The sequence below is a fragment of the Typopeltis vanoorti genome, chromosome 2, assembly GCF_054136105.1.
Source record: "Typopeltis vanoorti isolate ZY-2024b chromosome 2, IOZ_Tvanoo_1.0, whole genome shotgun sequence".
Lineage (NCBI taxonomy): Eukaryota > Metazoa > Arthropoda > Arachnida > Uropygi > Thelyphonidae > Typopeltis > Typopeltis vanoorti.
Window position 1 is genome coordinate 73784001 of NC_143550.1, and position 24746 is coordinate 73808746.

A 24746-nucleotide genomic window follows, 5' to 3' on the forward strand; every position below is an offset into this window, starting at 1 on the left:
TTTCCTTTTCTTTAATAATGGATTCACACATGTAAGAGAATTTAATTTATTACCCCTATAATGTATTTTGTCAGTATGCCATGAGTTTGAGGGAGAAGACAGAAAAACTGGTAAGAGTTAAATTCCGAATAAAAGAACGAGTCATACAGCATGCATATGTCACATGCCTCTCAGCTGTCCAGTAGGAGGAAACACTATTAGAGTTCATAAAAATGGAAATAGATATATAACTCATTTTAAAATAAATAAAAATATATAAAAAATTGTAACAATTAACAGCAATCACTTCCGAAAAAACTTATAAATAGGCGTACAGTCTGTCCAGTTAAGATTAAGGTGGTGACATAGAGCTTTATATGATTCAAAGAATAGATGATCAAATTTGAACCTACTGTACTGTAGCATCTTGGTACGGTTCCAGTGAACTGTACCAAGTGTCTACTCTCAATGGCATGAGAAACAAGGCCTGAACCTTCAGAATCCAAAAGTCAATGTTGATGTGATTAGGTTCTAATTGTACCAGAATGGCCAGTCTGTCCAAAGTAGCAAAGATGACAAGAACGGTATTTGATAAAGGTGATAATGTATCTTGGTAGGTAGTAAGAAAGATAACTTTCTGGATGGTTTGAACATGGTGTACAAATTATACCTACAAAGGGTTCTTGCTATTTGTTCAGATATTCTTAAAGTAGGGTATGTTGGTCCTTTTAACAGATTGCAGTCTGGAGGAGGGATGGTAATTATCAATTTTTGTCTGTGTAAAGTCGCTGTATCTATTACGTAATAGAGAACTTTTATTTTATTTAATTCTTATAGAAGGGACTCAAAAGAACAAATTGTGCATTCTCGGTGCACAAGTCTTTTGATACTAAATTTTTATGAAGGATGATGATGTAAAGATTCGTGAATACATCTGTCTGTAAACAGAAAATTCATAATTACCAGTAGTTACGATGTGTTAAAGTATCATAAAAGGGAAGATTGTTCGATTCACGTTCAATAGTGAACTTGATGCTAGTATGCTAGTATATAAGGAGCTAAGTTTATTCAGAAATTGAAATAGTTGTTTCAGTCAGACCAGACAGATTGAAAAGATGTCATCCACAAAATGTGGCCAAATGAGGGGTCCAGAAGAAATGATGATAGAAATCCAATCCTCTAAATCAGGGCTATCCAACCTTAGGTAATTCGAAGGCTGCGTATCTAGTAATCTGGTGAGTAGCAGCGGCACGACCTCGAAAGCTGAACAAACGAACAACACTAATTGCGCGCTCACGTTCCCCGAGGGCGCCCGGAGCATGTGCGTTGGAACAAAACAGTGTAAGAACGCTTCTTTGAAACATCTAATATTTGAAAAAAACGTGGGTATATAGCGATGTAAAAACATCAAATAAAATTATCAACATTGAGATTAGTGATAGAATTAAAATATATCTAATACTCATTCTCAAATTGTTATTTTATTTTATCGCTCTTGAAAATCAAAACCCACAGGTGGGCCGCACAAAATCGCATGTGGCCCACGGGCAGTGCTTTGGACAGCCCTGCTCTAAATGCTCCATAAAATAATCAGCCAAAGCAGGTTTTATAGGACTACCCATCGTGGTACCTTCGATCTGCCGAAATAATTTATTATGCCAAGTAAAATAGCCGACATTGATAGTAAACTTCAATAAATTGACAATAAAAGGGAAATCTACTTGTAAAAGTTGTAGAGTTTCTTGAAGTGGTATCTATATAAGCAATGAAACTACATCAAAAGAAAAACCATCAATTCATACTGTTGAAAATGAAGATCTTTAATTTTTTTTTTTTTTTTCTTGAAACTGAAAACATATAAAGGAGAGAGCCTGTGTAGCTCAGTGAATGTGGTTTGTACACCACGGCCCTTGACCGCATGAAGAAATACTTGATTTCGAGTCTAGTCGGCGACTAGAGGAAATTTTTCTAAGCCTTTTCTCGACGTTCCCGAGTTAGCCGATCTCTGGCACGGGATCGACTAACTTTTGAACCTGAGTTTTCCTCCTGGAAACTCAGGTTTTTCGTCCCGTAAACTCAAGAAAATCGACCGTAGAACCCACATTATTTCAGAACATTAAATACAAGTGTTAGGGACCACGAGATGGTGGCACTTGTTAAGCCGTCTCTCTCTTCGCTGCGTGCCGCTTAATTAGTGATAGCCTTGGGCCAACTATCTCTGATTGGGTACCACTGGAGATTGAACTGTCCACTCAGTCTCCAAAAGTTAGATAGGGCTAAAAACGGCCTCGCCTACATCCTATATACAGGAATAAAAAGGTGTTAGCTCGTTTTTTTTTTTAACCTGTAAAATTTCGTAGAAATCTTGAAAGATATTTTAACAAATAAGGAGATTCTATGCAATCAATATGTGGGGGACAAACATGATGAATCTGCAGCTTTTCAATACTACTATTATCTATGGTGTGTGTGTGTGTGTGTGATCCAACAATTTATGCAATTAATTTCTTTAGCTCGCTTTGCATAGAATCTCTGTCGATTATACTATAAATGGATCTATCATGCATAAACATTAGTAAAACATTAAGTTTACGATTGTATATCTATGAGTACAGTTGCATTTCCTTTTGTCTGACAGCTATTACAATATTATTTCGGAGTAAAGAGTGGAGAGTTGTTCGCATAACGAAATCTTCAGCGGAGGTTTAGCTTTACACAAAATCTGCAGTCTCAAACCTTAGCTTGTTAGCATCTGTATGTAATTCCCTGATGCCTTTTTCTATACCTATTATATATATAATATAAATAAGTGAGGCAGACGACGAGGTATTATTGCAAAATCTGGACATTTTGGCAATACACTTCATTTGTCATTTTGAGAGGATTTTGATAATTATCATCCTCCCGGACTGCAATCTGATAAAAGGACCAGCATATCCTGCCTCAGAAACATCTGAACAAATAGCAAGGATCCTTTGCAGGTATAATTTGTGCACCACCAAACCTGCCTGGAAGTTATCTTTCTTACCTACCACCTATCACATTACCTTTATCCAGGTGTACTTGTCATCTTTGCTACTTTTGACAGACGCCATTCTGCTACCATTAGAATCTAAGAGCATCGAGATTATATAAGATTTTTTGGATTCTGAAGGCCTTGCTTCTCATGCCTTCGATACTAGAGAGCAATTCATTGGAACCATACCAAGATGCTACAGTAAGTTCAAATTAGATCATTTATTTTTGAATCGTGTAAAGCCCTATGCCACCGTCTTAACTTGACAGACTGACTATATGCCTATTTCTAAGTTTTGGGAAGTTGAGTTGCTGTTTGCAATTTTTTTATATATTTTTATTTATTATTTAAAATAAAAAATCAGCTAACGCCTTTTTATTCCCGTATATACGGGAGTAGGCGAGGCCACTTAGCCCTATCTAACTTTTTGGAGACTGAGTGGGCAGTTCAATCTCCACTGGTACCCAATCAGAGACAGATGGCCCAAGGCTATCACTAATTAAGCGGTACGCAGTGAAGAGAGACGGCTCAAATGTGCCGCCATCTTGTGGTCCCTAACCCTAACACAATATATTTAATGTCTGAAATAATGTGGGTTCTACGGTCGATTTTCTTGAGTTTACAGGACGAAAAACCTGCTTGCCCGTGCCAGAGATCTAACTCGGGAACCGGTCGAAAAAAGGCTTAGAAAAATTTCCTCTAGTCGCCGACTAGACTCGAAACCAAGACTTCCTTCGTGCGGCCAAGCGCGGTGGTGTGCAAACGCCACATCCACTGAGCTACACAGGCTCTTATTTATTATCTTAAAATTAATTATACATCTATTCCCACTTCTTTGAACTCGAATAGTGTTTCCTCCTACTAGACAACTGCAACCAAGATACGTGATATGACAATATATGCATGCTGTATGACTATTATATTCAGAATTTAAATGTTATCAGTTTTTCCATCTTCTCCTTCAAAGAAGCTCATGGCATATGTTGAATACCTAGAAACTGCTAAAAGAAAACCTAGGGAGATTTTTAGATATGTGAGCATAGAAGGAAGAATGATTGTGCGAGGAAGATGTAATAGAGGTGTTTAATTCTCATTTTATTAAAGTATTCCACCTTGTGATTGAAACATAATATAGAACTTCAGAGAAGTGGAACGGGGAAGGAACTAATATTGGTGACTTAGCAGAAGGTATATGAAGAATTGAGTAAACGTTGTCAGCAAGGACTGGGACTTGATGGTATATCAAAGGTGTCTTGAGGAAATGTTCCATGGAGTCAACAACAGCTTTAACTCACATTTTAACATAAGTCTTCGAGGATCCGAATTTCCAAAGGAGTGGAAAGATGGCAAAATTGTTCTGATTCATAAAGGGAATGATAAGACTGGGGCTTCGAATTATAGGCTAATCTGTTTATCTGGACTTGTGGACAAGGTATTGAAGAAGCTAGTGAGGACAAGGATTCAGAACTGGGTTGATGGCAGCAGAATTCTCTTTTGATGGACAGCATGGGTTTACTAAAGGAAGATCATGTTTTAGCAATCTCCTTATTATATTATGGTGTCAAATACATTAAACAGGGGAGGGTGCATATGCAGTGATACACTTAGATTTTGCAAAGGCTTTCAATAAATTGCCACATGGCAAATTAGTGGTTGAACTGGAATAGATGGAGTTGGATTGGAGATTAACTGTCTGATAGGCATCAACAGGTTGTGTTTGGGAGCATGATATCCCAGAAGAGGAACGTCACTAGTGATGTGCCAAAAGTGTCAGTTTTGAGTCTGTTGTTATATTTTTATGTAAATGACATTGTAAAAGGCTTAAATGGTGATATACTGTTGTTTGCAAATGATGGGAAGAGTTATGAGAAGTAGAGCAGATGCTATAGCTTTGCAAGAGGACCTAAATTAGCTGTCTGATTGGACGAGGGATGTCAATTTTCCAAAGTATAAGGTTTAAAATTTGGGAAGCAGATATGGGATGCATAGCATATGATTGGTGAAAATATTTTAGAGGACTTTGAGTAGATAAAAGATCTGGGAATGATGGTGGATAGGGATTTGAAATTTCATCATTTTGCTTAAATTGTGGCGTTAAATTTTGCTTAAATGACAAAACAGTGGATTATGGGAATGATAAGGATAACACTTTTTTCTTAATCCTACTCTTACATTTACGGTGAAGCTGTGTGAAGTCTTTTAATCATTTTCAATTCGAACTTGCAGGTGATTGGTCTAGAGAGTTCTCTTGTTATTCTTGTCTGTAAATTGTGTGTTCTACTGGTAGGTTTGCCTGTTCTGAGGGACGAAAAAACCTTAGTTTCCGGAAGAAAAAACCTCTACTTCCGTATGAGATCGGATTACTCGCCTTTAATCGAAAGAGAGCAGGTAAAGGTTCCTCACGGACGGGAATCGAAGCAGGTCTTTCCGACCAAAGGGTTTCGTCTATACCGACTGAGCTACTGAAGATAACACTAACGTGTAGAAGTAAGTATGTTATGGTTCCATTGTATAAGGCTTTCCACACATGGGCTACTGTGCACAGATTTGGTTGCCTGGTTTTCAAAAGAATGATAAGTTACTGGAACTAAGTTGGTTTCTGTAATGTGGAGAATGAGGACAGATTGAGTGAATGCAAATTATATAGCCTAGTCGATAGAAGGAAGAGTGGAGACATGATTGAGATGTATAAGTTGGTAAGGGATAATTTCCAGATTAACGTGGGTGAGATTTTTCATCGAATATCAGGAAACAGATAAAATGAAAGGTCATCCCGGAAGCTGTATAAAGTAGGTGTGAGTAAAGGGTTGAAGAATAGATTTTTTGTATGAAGAGTGGTGGATGATTAGAATACATTGCCTGATTGTGTGGTAAGTGCAGGGACAGTGAATACATTTTAGGTCAAGGTATGATGAACTGAGTATGTTAGCCCGTGGATGTCTGTTGGTAATAATAATAAAACATGCTAGGTTTTCCCCCTATTCCCTGAAATTGTAAACTAATTCTATTATCGGCATATATCCACTTAATTTTGCCTAGGCTTCTAAAAGTAAATGACCTTATTAGGTTCAGGGCACTTTTAAAAACGCAAAATCTAGAGATAAAAAACGGTGTTTACAGTTTGACCATCTAGTTTCTATTTGTGTTTGACTTGAGTAACAAATGAGTGCTGGTTTTGTTATAATCTGTTATTACTGAATGCTTAACGTAACTGTTCTCTATACAACTCGCTGTAGGTTCGAATCCTGCCAAGGGAATAAATATTTGCTATCTGTATTAAGATGGATATGAATTTCATTGTTGCTCGGAGATTTCTGCCCTGCTTACCGGAGGACGAGGGGAAAAAAGTTCCGTTTCTTCTCTAGAGTAAGGCTTTGCGATTACGTTAAACATAAATGAAAATAATAATAAATCTTAGCCCACGTTTTCGTACTAATAGATTTACTACTTATGTGGGTGGGACTTCCAAACAATCTAAGTGCTCGGGTGAAGCCCCCCCCCCCTTCATGTATTCAGCATTCATATAAATTTGTGTCTTTCCCTTTAGGAAATTAGTATTTTATACTACGATAGTGCAGATATTCGCGTTTTTATAGTATTTTCATAACATTTCTTTTTTCGTTTTTGGTGTATATATATGTATATATATATATATATATATATATATATATATATATATATATATATATATATATATATATATATACATACATTATATTGCAATATTGCAATATTAAGTAGGGTTGCAAAACTTGCATAAGAAACAACGAACAAGAAGGCCTGCCCCACTAATGACAAACTCTTGAAGATATTTAAAATGGATTTACTTCTGATATAGTAGAGTTAAAATCGCAGAGACGATGAAGAATACAAACATCAAATTTACATCAGCTAAGAGCACAGATGAAGGAATCGGGATTCAGACAGGAGCTTCGGACTACCGCCGGCTCACCAGACTTATGGATGAACTGAAAGTCCCCTATCACACGCTTCAGCTTAAGAGTGAAAAAAATCTAAAAGTAGTCATTAGAGGTCTGGCAGAAACCACATCATCTGAAGAAATAGCTACTGACCTCACATCACAAGGCCTAGAGCCAATTAAGATCTCGCGCATGTACCGAGCAGACAAGCACCCCATGCCTCTGGTCTTAGCCGAGATCAGTAAAGACCATAGAGATATTTACGACCTTAAGATAGTCTGCAGCTTGGTCATCAAGACCGAACCGCTCAGAAGATGGCATCTGCCAGCCAATGCCTCGCTGCCAAAAATATGGGCATGCACAAAAATTATGTAAAGCAGATTACAAGTGCGGTGACAACCATCCCTCGCACACTTGCGTCAAGCCACGGACCACACCTACTAAGTGTGCAAACTGTGGCAACCCACATCCAGCCAACTACAAGGGATGTTTACTCCACCCATCAAAACTACAGAATACTAGAGAGGCACTACCCCCGCCCACTCAGAAGCGAGCCACACAACCTGCACCAGAAATCAAAGCGCGGGCTGTTATTCCCGAGAACTCATACGCTTCTGCGGTCTCTACACGTAGCAAACTGGCATCTTGCAACCAAAACTCCGCAGAATCCTAGCTGCCTCTAGGAGAGATGTTAACGGCCTTTAGCAAAACAACTCCCAGTCAGGCCGATACCAACAAATTCCTCAAGAACACACGTCATCTTCTCCATGATTAATGGATAACTCGGTTACAACAACTGACTCTATAGAGATCGCATTCTGGAATGCTAACGGCCTAAATAATCTTCTAGATTTAGAAGAATTTGCTGTACGATATAGAATAGACATCCTTTTAATCAACGAGACGCACCTTCGTCCTTGCGATAACCACAAACTAAGGGTACACACCACTTAGGAACAACAGGCTCACCGCCAGAAAGGGCGGCACGGCTATCTTTGTCAAAAAAGACATAAGATACAATGAGATCAAGAAAAGAACAACTACAAACCTAGAAGAAACTGGAATTGAGAAACACACCAACAATGCAGATATTCAAACTATATTCAGTCTACAACCTTCCAGGCAAACCACTCCTAGCATCGAACATCTCCCAGCTCCTCGACACCGAAGCAACAATAGTGGCAGGAGACCTAAACGCAAAACATCCCGCGTGGAAGAGTAGAAACTCCAACAATAATGGGAAGAGCCTGCACAAATTCGCTATGACAAGAAACATCACCATAACATGTCCTGCCGAACCAACACACTACTGTCCGCTGGGCAAACCTGATCTGCTGGACATAGCCATCTTCAGGAACACCTCGCACCGATTCCAGTTACAGGTTGTTAATGATCTTAGCTCCGACCACAACCAGGTTTTGCTAAGCCTAGGCGGGGAAACAGAAATCATCTCCAGGCAGTCCTACACAAATTTCAAAAAGCTCAACGCAACTCTCTACAATCTCACCCAAAGAAGTAGACATGGCAATCAATAAATTGGAAAGCACAATCCAAGCTGGCCTAGCAACAGCCTCCACAGTTACCGCTCCCGCTGTAGGCAACATGCTCCCAGAAGATATCCTAAAGCTTATCCGCAACAAAAACAGGATCAGACGTCGTTACCATGCAACCATGCAACACTATCACCCCCCACGATAAACATGAGCTAAACAGGGAAACAAACCTTGTCCGATATGCGATCAAAACCATAAGCATCAGCTATGGGAGAGGAAACTAAGCACCTTAAACACCAAAGACAACTCATTATGGAAAACGTCTAAAGTCATTCGCAGCGACCGTCCAACATACAATCAATCCATGGAGAAAGAGGCATAGTCTACGAGACGATGAGAAAGCAGAAGTCTTTGCAGCTCCCTGGAGTTGCAATTTCGTCCAAACTACATTTTCGTCCAAACTCATGCGGACTTGCACTTCATCGAAAAAATCCACAGGTAAGTACGCTGTGAACTTCATCATCCTGCCAGCCGTGGCAATGCAAGCTATACTATGCCAAAGGAAATATATCAAATCATCAAGAACCTTAACTACAGAATAGCACCAGGTCCTTATCAGATTTCAAACAAAATCATAAAAGCACTCCCGCACATAACAATAATGCATCTAGTGGCTATCATCAACGCGATGCTAAGACTCAACAATTTCCCCACTCGCTGGAAGCAGACGGGTAGACAATCTCTATCCACAAGCCAAGGAAAACACCTTAGGTCCCCCAGAATTACAGACCTATTAGCCTCTTCTCAGGCCTGGGGAAAATTGCAGAAAAAGTAATATTAAAACGACTACAAGACGAAACGGACAAACTAGACCTAATCCCAAAAGAACAATTTGGATTTCGCACAGGTCACTGCACAACTCAGCAGGTTCACAGACTTATAGAATACATAACTACCAGATTCAATTGGAAACAACATATAAGTGCAATCTTCCTGGAGGTGGCGAAAGCCTTCGATAAAGTGTGGCACAAAGGCCTCATCCACAAACTAATAACTGCAAAATACTCACTAAACCTCATCAAAATCATAGAATCTTATCTGAAAGACCGAAAGTTTCAAGTTAAAATGTATGGCCTCAGATCCTCTGCAAGAAGGATCACAGCAGGTCTTCTGCAAGGCTCCCTTCTATCACCATTACTCCTCAATATTTTCATCTCAGACGTTCATACACTCCATCAACTTTCATGGCTTACTATGCAGATGACATGGCGATACTAGCCAGATCACTCAGGCCACACCTAGCCAAACGACTACAAAATGCAGCAACAAATCTCGAAAAATGGTTTCAAAAATGGAGGATAGACGTCAACGCAGACTAGAGCACGGCCATACTCTTTACAAAAAAAGAAAGCAACCCACTACGGAGCAGTCACTGTGTTCACCACTGATATCCCATGGCAAAAAGTAAAATACCTGGGAATCAAACTAGATAATCGGCTCAGCTTCAACCCCCACATCTTATATACCTGCAACAAAGCCAACTCAGCAATAGCCCAAATTTACACTCTACTTAACCAAAGAAGCAAAGTCAGTACAGAAAACAAACTAAGAATATACAAAGCAATCATCAGACCATACTAACGTACGGATCACCGGCATGGAGCCACATCTCCCCCAGCAACATCAAAAGGCTACAGTTAATCCAAAATATAAATGCCTCAGAATGATCTTCGACACCCCATGGTTTGTAAGGAACACTCTCCTACACCAAGACGGAAACTTGCCAGGCATACCTACGTTTCTCATCCAGACAACTACCAAGTACTTTACTCACTCATCACTCCATCCCAACCAACTCATTCAAGAATCATCAAATTATGATGAAAACGACAGATGGAAACACAAACGCCCGAAGGCAGTTCTGATCATCGATTCAAACAATTCTACATAGCCCTAATTCGGGCGAGCTAGGCGCTCAAAAATTTCTCTCTATAAATAATCAAAATCTAGCGAAAAAGGGATAAAAGTCCTAGGGATTGACGTCCATCTTGCCATAGAAGTCAACAGTCATAGTAGAGTTAAAACAGATTAGTCAGGGGACGCTGGAATTACAGAGAGTCGAGAATCGTTTAAAGGATCGCAGGAAGGAGAAGAAAATTAAGTAGCAAAAACAACCAAGCACAGGGTAAGGTAAGTCACTATGTAACGAATATCAGTCAGATAAAGTTGTTCGTAAAAAGAAGGATATTATTTGGGACGAAAAGGATCATAAAAATGGCATTGATGGCCGGGTAATAGTTTCAAGTTTTCCTAGGGCAAAAGTTAAATATATAGGATCAAAAAAAAAAAATCAGCTGTCTTTTATTCCCTTAGAGGGAGTAGGCGAAGCCTTTATATCCTATCTAGCTTTTGGAGACTGAGTGGGCAGTTCAATCTCCACCGGTAGCCAATCAGAGATGACTGGCCCATGTCTTTCACTATTCATAGCAGCCACCGATGAAGAGGATGGCAAACAAGTGCTGCCATCTCTTAGTACCTAACCCTAACATGATATGTCACTGTCTGAAATAATGTGGGTACTACGGTCGATTTTCTTGTGTTTACGGGATGAAAAACCCGCTTGCCCTTGCCAGAGATCGACTCACTTGGGAACCGGTCGAAGAAAGGCTTAGAAAAAGTTCCTCCAGTCGGCGACTAGACTTGAACTTAAGTCAAACTTCGAACGACCTAGCACAGAGGACGCAAGCGCCACTTCCAGTGAGCTACACAGGCAAAATAGATTGTAATTCTAGCAGGTACGAATGATTTAATTAGCGATAAGTTCAATGTCAGACTGGATATGAAAGGAATGTTGGAAGAAGCAAGAGTGAGAAAGTGAAAATATAAAAATTAAGAAGAGCTATGATGGCAAACGATTTGACAAATAGGCTGTGTAGAAGGAATGAATGCGAGTTTTTCGATGTGTGGAGTGAGTTTGAGGGGGGGAATGGATTTGTATGAGTGGGTGGACCTATACTTAAATGCGTTTGGCGTCAGGAGCATTGACAAATTATTAACTAGAGGAACGTTTTCTAAGCCGATTCCAAAAATTCAGTCAGTAAACACAGTGTTAGGATTAATGACCACGAGGTGGCGGCACATGTCACCCTTCTCTTTTCACTGGATGCCGTGTATCATTAGTGATAGTCTTGGGTCATCTAGCTCTGATTGTTTACTGTTGGAGATTGACCTGCCCACTCAGTCACCAAAAGTTACATAGGAGTAAAATGGCCTCACCTCCCTATCATGGAATAAACAGCATTTGATTTTTTTATCCACCTAAACTGCAAGATTGCTAGCCTAGTCAATTTCTTGTAACATCATCCTTTTGAGATAACATGTTGTTGGCAATCTCATCCCTCCAAAGTACACTTACTTACATTAACTTTACACTTACTCACATTAAACTGATATCCATTATAATTTTCCCAAATTTTCAGCCTATTCGAATCATTTTGTAAATGCTGGGTAATAGCATCCCTGATTGCCCAACTATCTTTACCTCATCAATAAACAATTGAACTAGTTAAGGACTTATCCCTAGGACATGCCATTGATCATCTTAAATCTGGCAGATTCACAACCACTTTTTGATAGCTATATCAACAGTCTCTCATCTCGTATCCTATCAGATGCCTTAGCAAAATCCAACAGAATCAGTGTATCCAGTCCCTTCATCCAACCCAACCATAACAGTTATAAAGCATGAACAAAACTCATTTAGTAAAGCCATCCTATTCCTTGCAGAATAGAGGTTGCCAGTCAACCCATTTGTGTATGAATTCCTACCTATTTCTCTGACATCTTCACCATTCCAGATACTGATAGGTCGGTTGGTAGACAAATCGGCTTTTGCATTACTTGTACAACTGAAATATACATTATCATTCTAAGACTTCATAGCGTCACAATTATCTAGAAGGTTGCTTTGTTATACACACATCTCATCATACAATTTCTTAAATATATTCAAATTCTCTGCAGACAATGTATTCCCATCATTTACAAACACTCTCAGGCAATGTATTCCAATCATTTATATGTCTCTATGGAAGAAACCTGCTTCTCACTCCATTCTTCACTCTCCTTATACAGCTTTCAGGGATGACACCTTGTTATATCCCAATCTCCCACCATTTTATGAAAATCCTATGACACCCCCCCCCCCCCTTACCAACTTGTCTCTCTTTCATATCATCCCTTTTCCTCATATCCACTAGAATGCAAATAATCGCATCATCTCAACGTTTCTTGATATTCAACATTCCCAAGATCAGAAACTATTTTGATCAATCACCTCTTGAAAACCAGGTGACCAAATCTGTACAGTAGTCCATATGTAGCTTAATTAGAACTAGAATCTCCTCATTCCTAAATCGGTGTCCTCCACATCATTCCCAGAATTCATAATGTTGTCCTCACAATTTTAGTAATAATATATCCTCTAAATTTCAGATCTTATCCATCATCCCAAGATCTATTTCCTCCACAATATCCGAACCAAGAGTCGTCTGTATATCCCAGTTTTGATTTCCAAATTTTAAAATCTTAAATAACTGACATCTCCATTCCCAATCACTGTCTATCCAAGTATTATTGTAAGGCCACATCTGCACTACTCCTCATACTTCATCTTGACTTTCTTTGCATCGTTCAATGCTAGTCACTTTATATTGTAATAAGTATTACTAAAATATGGCTTTCATTTAGCAAATCCCTGCTACCCATCACAGATGGACTTTCTAAATGGAGTCATGTTTTGGATTCTGATTCTAACCAACTTTTCCAACACTTTAACCACAACACACAGATTGGCTTATAATTTGATGCTTGAATTCTCTTGCCTTCTTTATGAAGCAGTACAATCTTGCTTTCCTTCCACTCCGGAACTTAACCCAATGTAAGACATTAAATTAAATAAATGTCAAGGCAGATGTCAACTCCCTGGCACATTCCTTCAAACGTGTGATATGTCAAGCCCCACAGCCTTATTAATTTCAAGTTTGCTATATACGTGGGCTGCTCAATAAGTAATAAGACTAATTTTACTGTGGCGAAACCACTCATCACAATATTAATTTCTGTGGAATAAAGAAATGTTGCTGTATGTATTAACAAAAGAAGTTGATAGATGGCGTATACGGGCTGATGTGCCAGCGTCACGTGATTAAACGCAAGTGCTCATCGGCATGCCTACGAGGTGCGACCAGTCTTCGAAATGGAAGCATCCTTGGAACAGCGTTATGTGATTAAATTTTGTGTGCGTTTGCAAAAATCGGCATCGGACACTTTTAACATGATACGCAAAGCTTTCCATGATGAAGCAATGTCGAGGGCAAGTGTTTTTCGCTGGCATAAAACTTTTAAGAAAGAAAGGCAAAATAGGGAAGATCTTGAACGTGAGGGAAGACCTTCAACGTCCATCACAGAGACAATGATCAACACAGCAGCGATTATCATCAAGCACGTCAAAAGGAAGCGTCCATTGCTGAAGAATGGTTTCTTATTGCACCACGATAATGCAAGGCCACATATTGCTGGTTGTGTAGTGGACGTTTGGCAGAAGAACAACACAGATATCCTACCATTCTCCATACCGTCCTGATCTCGCACCGTGAGATTTCTGGCTGTTTCCTCAGCTCAAGAAACCACTAAGAGGCCGCCATTTTGAAAGCAACAAAGCATGTGTAAAAGCTGCGGAGGCGGTTTTGAAAAAACTCTCAAAAACGGACTCTCACATGTGTTTAAGAAGTGGACGCAACGTTTGGGACAAATGCATCGCGTCTCACGGTAATTACTTCGAAAAAGACCATGTAAATGATGACGACTAAAGGTAATCTGTTTTCTGTATAAATATAGTCTTATTACTTATTGAACAGCCTACGTATATATATATACAGGGTGTTCGGGATAAATTTGACAGTTTCGTAAGGAAAAAGAAAATCTTCTTTGTATCTATTAAATTTAATGAATTGACAAAAAAACATTACAGGCAGAGTTAATTACAATACTATCAACAAGATTTACTCAAAATAACCACCATTAGCATCGATCACAGCTTCAATTCTGCTTCGGAACCTCGAACAAGCTGATGCTACAGTCTCCCTGGGAAGGGCCGCAAAAACTGTTTTAATTTTATCCATTAACTGGGCTTTTGTATTACTGGAAGTGCGATTGGTGTCTTTTTCAACTGCGCCCCATACAAAATAATCCATGGGGTTAAGGTCTGGGGAGTTTGGAGGCCAAACATTTGGACTGGTGAAGTCGTAGAAATTTTCAGACAACCATTTTTGACTTTTCCCAGAGGTGTGGCAAGGGGCCGAATCCTGCTGCCATACATACGGCCTACCATTGGCTACCCTTGTTATCCAGGGCTTGACTACAGTTAGCAACTCCACGAACAAAGCCCGAATTCCAATGCCAGGCACCTGTTCCTGCAGATTTGCGAGGAATTCTGCTGTACGAACGCAATCAGATCGTCTGCTAGGGATCTTTCTTCTTGCTACATCCTCGTAGTCACCATTGCAAGTCTCTAGTTCATGCCTGATTGTTTTTACTGTATTCAGGGAGCATTGGGCAGCAGTCGTAATATCCTTATTTTGATGGCGGGCACGAATCATCATGATACAAGTTATTCTCTTCCATGATTCAGGTGGGTTCCAGCTATCCGAGAGAACGAGGGGTCATCCCTGGAGATTGTGTAAGAGTGTGGTTAACAAGGGTGTTAGGACTAGATTTTTTACTTGGAGGGTTGTGAATGGGTGGAATGCTTTGCCAGAACTGGTTGTGAATGCTTCAACTGTGAATGAATTTAAGGAGAGGTATGACAGGTATTGTGTAAATAATGGTTAGTGTGTCAATGTCGGGTCTCCCGCGATGAGTCTTTTGACTCCATGGAGACACCGTTAAAATAATAATAATAATAATAATAATAATCCATCCTTTCTGACATCTTGTATATGAATGAAGAAGGGTCCAAACTTTTAAATGAAGAGAAGTGTGTGTTAATACATGTAACTTACGGAAAAATATAATTAATTATAAATATGTCAAATTTATCCCGAACACCCTGTATATTCCCCATATAGCTCTTCCTCGCTCATCTTCACTTCTTCATCCACTGCTCTCAAACTCTCTGTCACATTCACAAGGATGAAAAACCCTTATGAACTGCTTATTAAATATGTTCTTATAACATTTTTTATAATGGTATCATACCATAATCATTCTTTTTTCCCCCTCTGGCTACATATCGAGCAAAGTCCCTAGGAATATTTTGGCTTCATTAGATAATTGCTACTCATACTGAACTTTTACTACAATTATTAATACTCTGATTTCCTGTTATTGGTATTCCTCGTGGAATTGATTATCACCACTCTTATCTTGCCTCCAATACTGACATTTTTCTCTGTGTTGCGTGATTAATGTCTTCATTCATTCATTTCGTACCTAACGTCATCTAACCTTCGGATTACATTTAGACGTAGCTTCCAATAGGTCGTCCTTGAATATCACCCATCACCCAAGCAGCATTAATTTCCTTTCCACCTAACTCGTCATTCCATGTTACAGCTGTCTCCTCAGTTTCTCATAATCAACAGCCTTGTAGTTCCACCATACCCTTTCCTCACATGGCTGACAACCATGCAGGTAATTGCTTCCTGGTCACTCTCACGAACTTGTAGAGAGATCCAACACCATAACATCCTCTGAGATGATCAACTCCCAGACCCTCACGTACTCTGTTACATACTGCATGAGGTAGTTGTCCCTCAAAACTCAAACCCAGTTTATTTATTTCCAGTTGCTATCTCATCATCTCAATCTATATTGTCATAATTAAAATAATAATGATCAACCCTTTCCTATTTGCTTATATATTTCATGGTCACTACTTTCCCCATTACTGGGTGTATAGCAACATCCCACGAAGTATTTCATTCGATTCACATCTGTCTCATACCATACTGCCTCAAAACACTAGCACTATTTCCCCCTTGTATCTCTACCTTGAATGGACATAATTCCTCTTGTATCAATAGCAATCTGCCTCTCATTTTACTCTATCTTCACGAAATACATCATACTCTTCCATCTCTATTTTTGTCAGAATGCTATCCTCATCCATGTCTCACTTATTCCAAAAACTTCTGAGTGATTGAACTCAATGAACCATTTCATTTCCCTTGTTTTTGATATTTCTAGCATTCCTATACAAACGTTAACAGATCATTCCTGAATCTATAACATTTACAGATACCACATTAGGTGTAACTTCTCCAGTTTTCTTGCGCCATTTCTTTCCCTCCTTACTCATCCCAGAACCTTCTTCAAATCCAACTGTTTTTCCCTACATCCCATCACTTCCCTTTATGTTTGCATATGCATTCCCATCCTCTTGGAGCATCAACTATTCTCATGCTGTTCCCATCCACCCCAAGCCTCCCCATTTGTTTTGCACTTGCTCTCATTCTCCACTCATGCTACCTACTTCTTTATTCATAAGCACAGCTTCAATAACTACCTTACTCTTCCACATCTTTCCTGTGCTTCCATAACTGCTCCTACTCTTATTCTGAAGACTTTCCTTCCATATCATTTCCTTATGGATTTCTTGCTTATTAAGGTTGTGTATTTATTTCACTCTCAATCTGTTATTTGCTCTTCAAAGTCTCAGATACTTCCTGATTTAAGCACTTTTTCAACGATTTCCATGCACTCCTGATACATTCCCATCCAGTAACTGATACCATGGAACAAATGAAAGTATTCCCCTGAGTTGGTCATAATAGCCACGTTTGTAGTTCAGCCTGTTCCTAATTGGATCATCTATATAATTAGATACTTCCCAAGAAAGTTTGGTAGGATCCCCACCACCAATTGATGGTAAAATATTCACATTACTGAGACCACCTTTCTGATGCTATGATCAAATCTAACACTTTTTACCACATTCCGAGGTATCCAGAAAGTTCACCGAAAACAATTAATCGAAAGGAAGTTCCTTAAAAAAGCAATTCATCAAAAACGCAATTTACCGAAAGGCAATTCGTCGAAAACCAACAGTTCGCCGAAAAATGAATCATAAGGCATATTAAGCGAAGTGTATTTATCAAAAAGAACTGCAGTTTTATTGGATTAACTTGTGATGCTGTTGAAGCTTAGCTTGTTATTCCCTTGATACGCTGCATGGAAATAGGTTAACAGAGACCATAGCATGAGGAATATACAGCACATATGGGCAACCCTCGGCCCTCTACTTCTTTTGATCTAGCCCTAATCTATTTCAGCAAAGTTTGTCTGATTCATGGTGGGAGACGTGTTCTTCATCACCGCCAATCTAAGGAGTATTTGGCAGACCTATTTTCGGATTATGAAGTTAGGTAGTTGAGTAAAGGTAAAATGTTAAAACGATTTTATGATCTGAGACAAGACATTGCAGATTTTATGGACATAAAAGGAAACACAATTAACCAAGTAAAAGATGAGTGGGTGTGTGATTTAGCATTCCTTGTAGATGTCACCGGATACCTAAACGAACTGAATCTTAAATTGCAAAAACAATGACAATTGGTTCATGAACTGCATGGACATGTCAAAGCATTTTTTTTAAAATAAGATTGTTGGAAAGTCAGATAAGAGCTAAAAATTGTCATCATTTTCCTACTCTAGCAACTCATAAAAATATCCCTTAATTGTTATGGAGATGAAGGCACTAATAGAGCAATTTGATACAAGGTTTGCCAACTTCAAAAACAAAGCCTCCACATTCGCTATATTTGCTTGTCCGATGGATGCTGACGTAAATAACGTGCCAGAAAACTTACAGATGGAACTTATTGAGCTTCAGGCGGAATTAGTGCTAAAATCACAATTTAACAACATTGCTTTGACGGATTTTTATAAATTTTATTTGGTGGAAGAAAAATATACAAATTTACGCGCCTTTTCAAGAAAAATACTTTGTTTTCGGCAGCACATATGTGTGAACAGTTTTTTTCGAGGATGAAATACAATAAATCAAAAATTCGGACGAAAATCTCGAAAATTCTATGCAATTATCCTTAAGTAATATTAACGTTAATATTGATAGTCTGGTAGTTGAAGTACAAGGCCAATCTTCACATTAAATTATGCCGTTCATTATATTATAAAATTTATGTAGAGCTTTATACCAAAGCATTACAGAAATAAATGAAATATGAAGTAGCAACTTGTTTTAATTCATTTAACATTAATTAATTTATTTATTTTTTAAATTAAGGGGATATTAATTCCCACATAGTTTTAAAACCGAATAAGAAACTCAAAGATAGGAATCAGAGTTTCTTGCCGAATATAGTATTGTGGGAATTAATATCCCCTTAATTTAAGTAATGTTTTCATTGCCGAAATGAAGCTTATTAGCTCTTTATACTTAAGTTAATTTATTTTATTTAATAATTTGGTCCTGCCCTTGATGCGGAGACAGAATGATAATTTGGCGCCCCCGAACTAGGAAAGGTTGTCCATGCCTGATATACAGCCACGAAGCTGATATACAGCCTATTTGCTCCCGTGCCTACTCCCTATACGGGAGCAAATAGGCGTTAGCTGTTTTTTTTTTTTTTTTTGATTCCTTTTGCTACAACGACTGCAGCAATCATAAGGGACACTTTTCACAAGTGTACGATAGCAATACAGGTATTTTAGACCATTCATCCTATAGGCATGATGCACACTGACATCATCAGTTGAAAAGAACTATGAAGAGTACAATGGATGGTGTAGCCTTGAAAGTGTACCTGTACCTGAATAGACTCTCTGACTGGGGTCAGTTCAACATAGCAAAGTGTAAGGCTTTTTTTTTTTGGAAGAACAGATAGAATGCAGAGAATAAGATTTGGGGGCAATATCTTAGATCTTAGAGATGGTGGAGTTGCAGAACCTGGGATGTTGGTTGATATGACCTGAAATTTTGGAGACATTCTTCTAAAATTGTAAGGACAACACTGTTACGATTTCTTTATATAAAGGGTCTGATTAGACTATGTGCACAGATTTGGTCACTGGGTTTTCAAAAGAATCAACAGGTGTTGGAAATGGTTCAGAGGCAATGGACTAAAGTGGTTTTTGGTCTCTGGAATGCAGAGTATCAAGAGGGTTAAGAGAATGCAAATTGAAGTCAATTGAATAGAAGGATGAGTGTGTGTGTGGGGGGGAGGGGGCACATGATTGAGACATAAGTTAGTAAGGGGTTATTACCAGATTAGTGTGGATCAAATTTTTCATAGATGGGGTGGCAACCAGGAGGGTGAGGGGACAAGAAGCCATTCCTGGAAGCTGTATAAAAATGGCATGAGCAAATGGGTGAGGAGTAGAGTTTTGCATGGAGATTTGTGGGTGGTCAGAACAAGTTGCCCAGAAGTGTAGAGACAGTGAATACACTGAAGTTATATTATGATGAACTGTGTGTGTGTGGACACCCCATGATGAGTGGACTCCAGTGATGTATAATAATTCATATGTGCGTGTAAAGCATTAATTTACGTGTTACACAAAAGAATGGCATTAACCTAAAACATGTTTCTGTTTCTCCATTTCGTCATGAGATTGTCACGTTTATGGATAACTGTAGTATTTACTATTTATCACTTTACCTTTGTTATTAACAACTATAACAACACTGAAGTGAAGTAAGTTTAGCCTGGGCCTCTCACTGTTTAATGTGTCTTCGTCACTAAATTTAATAATTTCAATCTTAGTATGTGATGTAACAGATTTATGCATCTTCTTTTTACTGGAAGCAAATTTTGAATTCTATCAGCCATTATTAACAATAAAATAAAACAACAGTTATAAACAATATAAAAATTTATTGTTTATAGCACTAAAACACAAATAGATGTAGCAAGCAATGAGCAGCATAAACAGTCACAAAAACTGCACATCAGTTGACATGGGAATGTCTTGTTGCTAAGGATGTTTGTGTGAGTAAATGCAGTACTGTATATACAGACAACGGTCATAACTGAAAAGTTGTATAAGCAGATTGTCATACATGAAGCGTCGTAGGCAGGTATTACTGGATAGGAAGAAGAATATAATAATAACTTGAAGGAACTCTCCGTACATTGCTGAGAAGATCTAGATCTAGTCTTGGGCCAATATCACTAAATCTTTTTTGGTTACATCAATTTAAAAAAAAAAGCAGTAAATAACATTTTTGGCATAATGGCTTTCTCACAAACAAACAGAAGTTAGCTGTTAGAAGAAATGCACTTCCTTTCAACCAAATGGAGAATACCAACTACTCTCCTATCCAAAATAAAAACGTCTATTTTGTAGTTTCCAAAATAATAATTATTAATACTTTTTTTTTTTCAAAATGCATTTCAAATTTCAGTGCAACTCAAAATGGCCATAATTAAAAAAAAATTAGTAAGCAGATAACCTGCCCACTGTATGAAAATTTTACGTAACTCCTTTGTTAGCTTCTAAAGAGTTAGAGGAGAAAGTAATAAAAGATTGCCAATAATTTTACAGGTATCTAATGATAAATGATGGACAATGAATCGCAGGACTACTGGCAATTACTGTTACAGCTGTGCAGCTTCTTGTTCACTTTATGTATCAAGCAATTAGTTGTGGTTTTTTTTCTTTTCGCTCTCCTCCCAGTAACAGTAATCGCAGGACTACTGGCAATTACTGTTACAGCTGTGCAGCTTCTTGTTCACTTTATGTATCAAGCAATTAGTTGTGGTTTTTTTTCTTTTCGCTCTCCTCCCCAAGCTCTCAGTTTAACCAAAGTTTTTTTGTTTTTTTTTGAGAATTCTACTTTTATAAGATCACCGTGTCACTTCATAATATCTGATAATGTTGGAATCTTGACACGATTCATTTGGAGGAAAATTGCTGATAGGAAGTTAGTAATGATGTAAGTTTTTCATGTAGTACTATCATAATATCCTGTATTTCCCCCCCTACCTTGAGGGTACATATCAGGAATTTGACGATGATGATGATGATGATGGAAATGGAGTAAGAGCCTATCATTCATCTGGTTAATGAAAAATAATCATACCATTTGTGTATAATAAGATAATGGATGAAAACTGAGTTCATAGGATAAACAATGAACTCAGTTCATAGTTTATCCTAAACCTGCTACCTCTATTTGAGACTGCTTAGATGACCACCAGTTTGAAAGTTCTTATAAAGGTTGTTCGAGCACCAAATGGAATTCGATCTAGATATTTCCAATGAAAGGGCATTTTCTATGATACACACACACACTATTTTCACAAAAGTACTTGAACACCATACATGCCATGGAAATTTTGGATCCTATCATATGCAAATATTCATAGCATGTATGGTGTCCAAACATTTTTGTCAACATATGCATTATTTCCTTCTCATATTAGCAATACTGAAAATAACATCTGTTTTAAATTCATTCAAGTATGCAATTATATAAATGTTTAATGGAGTACATTTGCTTGGAACTCAAGTAATATATGTGTGTGTGTGTGTGGAGAGAGAGAGAGATTAGAAAATGGTTATTCACATGAACCAATGCTATACTATGGAGTACTTTCCTTTGCACATACAAACAATAAGACTCACCTACCAAACAAAATTGAAAGTCTCTGATTTTATTGGTTTGAAGCCCACTAAATAAATATCAAGGTGGATTTGTTGTGTGCTATTCCACTTATTGACCTTTGAACTTGCTCTTTGTATTAAAGATTAAAATGAAATATTGCCATATTAATGAATACCCAACTTTCGTATAATTTCCCCAAATTTAACCTGACTTCAGTTGTGTATGAATATTGCAGCTGTTTCTAATAGTCACAGAATGCTATCAAATATTAGGCACGATATCTTTCTAAAGTTTTAACTGATTGAGAATTCTCTGATTTCTTAGAGCTGTCTCCAGGGCAAATCACATACTGATTTTTGTTGTCATTTCACTATGATCATTATGTACTGTTTCGCTACTCTCCACTCTTATGCAGTACTAAACTATAGCTTCAGAGTTATTAGGACAACTTGGATGTTGTGTATTTGTTTCCAATTTAAAAACTCGTAGGGAGAAAATGCCACTGTTGGTAATTGAAAAGACAAAACATGCTACACTGTACAGAAGTTTACAAGGTTTCGTATTTCTAATTTTTCAAAATATATTCTCATTCAAAGATTACACTAAGTACTTGCATAATATTTAAGATGAATTTATCAAGTCATGATGAAGAATAACTATCCATATGGTCAGGCAATAAAACAGTGAATTTTAAGTACACCATAATTTTTTAAGTGATGAATTTGCTACTTTTGGTAAGATCTTTTCAATATGTTCTCTTAATTTTTCATACAGTTCGTCTGCTTGACTGTTTGCATTAATGATCTGGAAAAGAGAGAAAAAAGCATATTAAAATAAACATGACACTTATTCTGGATTATTTGTGAAGTATTCATTAAGTTATACTGTAGTCTTGGAACTGATCACTTGAGTGATCTGAATTGGGTAAAATGACCTGTACAAGCTATTGTTTAAAACAGAAGCTTAAGAGTAACTTCATCATCCCCCCCCCCCAATCTTTTTTTAGCATGGATTATTTTGACATTAATGGTGGATTACATATGAAGTCAGCATGTGTTACTATTTTTTTAAGAATCTCATAAATAATATTATTATCTACACACATTTGAACCATAACTTGTCATATGATTTGGAAATATAAAATCAGAGTGAAATGAGAAAAGAAGTGTTTTATGTATTTACAGCATTTAGTTTAAAAAAACAGATTTTAGCAATGGTACTTTCAATCATTCTTGTCAACAGTTAAAGAGACATGACTGTATGAATTATGCAAAGAGATGCCATATACTTGTTAGGTAGAGATATAAATAACATATTAATATTATTATGATCAAGCAGCACCATTAAGGATTCTTCAAGGGAGGGCACTGTATTCCATGCAACCCACCACATACACTACTCAATCCTCCATCTACACACAATGCCACCATCTACTGCATAATAGTACCTTTTTTGCTTATAAATTGCATGTGTTCCTTGGCTGAAGTGACTGTATGCCAGGAGGAACCCTGCTACTTCCATATGAGATCAGCTAACTCATGTTCAAATGAAAAAGATTACTCTCCTCATAACAAAAACTGAACTCAGGTGCCTTTTCCCCCACCCCCTCTTCCCACTCCATTTGAAAAGTGCAATGTCCTGTCATTCTTCCGATTGTGCTATGAAAGTGCTAGATAACATTTAAATCACATGATTAAGAATGTGGAATATATCTAGTTACTGTTACAGTGAGATTGCAAAAGTTTGAAAACCATTTTCATGGATACTTAACAAAAAAGAACGATTTCAAGGTAAAGCTGAAGTCCATTCCCAACTATATCTCAAACTCCATAAAGTTGAAATAATTATCAATTACTATAGTAAAATATTCATTATTATATTCACACACAAAATCAATTTTGTCATTAAGTATCATAAGTATCCAGAGACGAGTGACTAAGATGATAGCAGGTCTATGGAATGAACCATATGAGAACAGGTTGAAGATTTGTGGGTTGCAGAAACTAGTTGATAGGCGGAAAAGGGGAGATATGATTGAGACATTCAAATTGCTAAAAGGATTCTATAGGATTAATTCAGATGATATTTTTGAGATCAGGACTGGTGGTGGGAGAACTAGGGGACACCCATGGAAGCTGGGCAAGAGCGTGGTTAGCAGGGGTGTTAGAGCTGGGTTCTTTACTTTTAGAGTGGTAAATGAGTGGAATAAGCTGCCAGAGTCTGTTGTGGGTGCTATGACAGTGAGCGAGTTCAAGGCAAGGTATGATAGATACTGTGAGAATGTTGAACAGCTGTGTGAACATGATGTTTAGGGCCTCCCTCGATGAGTCTAAGGACTCCTGGAGTAGCCCGTGGTAATAATAATAATAATAAGTAACAGGACTTTTTTTTTTTTTTTTTTTTTTTTTTTACACTATTTACATAAATGTTAATGATTGTTTGCTTTCCTCTGACAGAATTTCTATTCATGCTAATATTAACAGACTTGATCTCAGGATGATGACATCATAATCGCTTTTTCTGTTCTAAAATTAAGCATGTTATATGCTTGCTAAAAGAAAGTCAGACTTAATTTCGGCAATGTAAAATTACATAGGCAAAGTAAATATTAGATACAACATTATTTCAAAGCCGAATATTTGCAGAAACTATGAAAGTTTCGCAAGTTGACCAGCAAGATTACAAGAATACAATCCTCAGCACCCATG

General features: G+C 37.8%; 1 protein-coding gene across 3 annotated transcripts in view; it reads right to left on the reverse strand.

Moving 5' to 3' along the window:
• Positions 1–22569: 22569 nt before the first annotated feature.
• The window catches only part of LOC150109180 (thymidylate kinase), a 91934-nt gene continuing 89757 nt past the window's right edge, over positions 22570–24746 (reverse strand). For all 3 annotated transcript variants that reach the window (XM_090405993.1, XM_090406003.1, XM_090406008.1), the window contains exon 6: positions 22570–22842. In XM_090405993.1, coding sequence (XP_090262119.1) covers positions 22729–22842 — 114 coding nt within the window. In that variant the 3' untranslated portion in view covers positions 22570–22728. The remainder of the gene's footprint in view (positions 22843–24746) is intronic.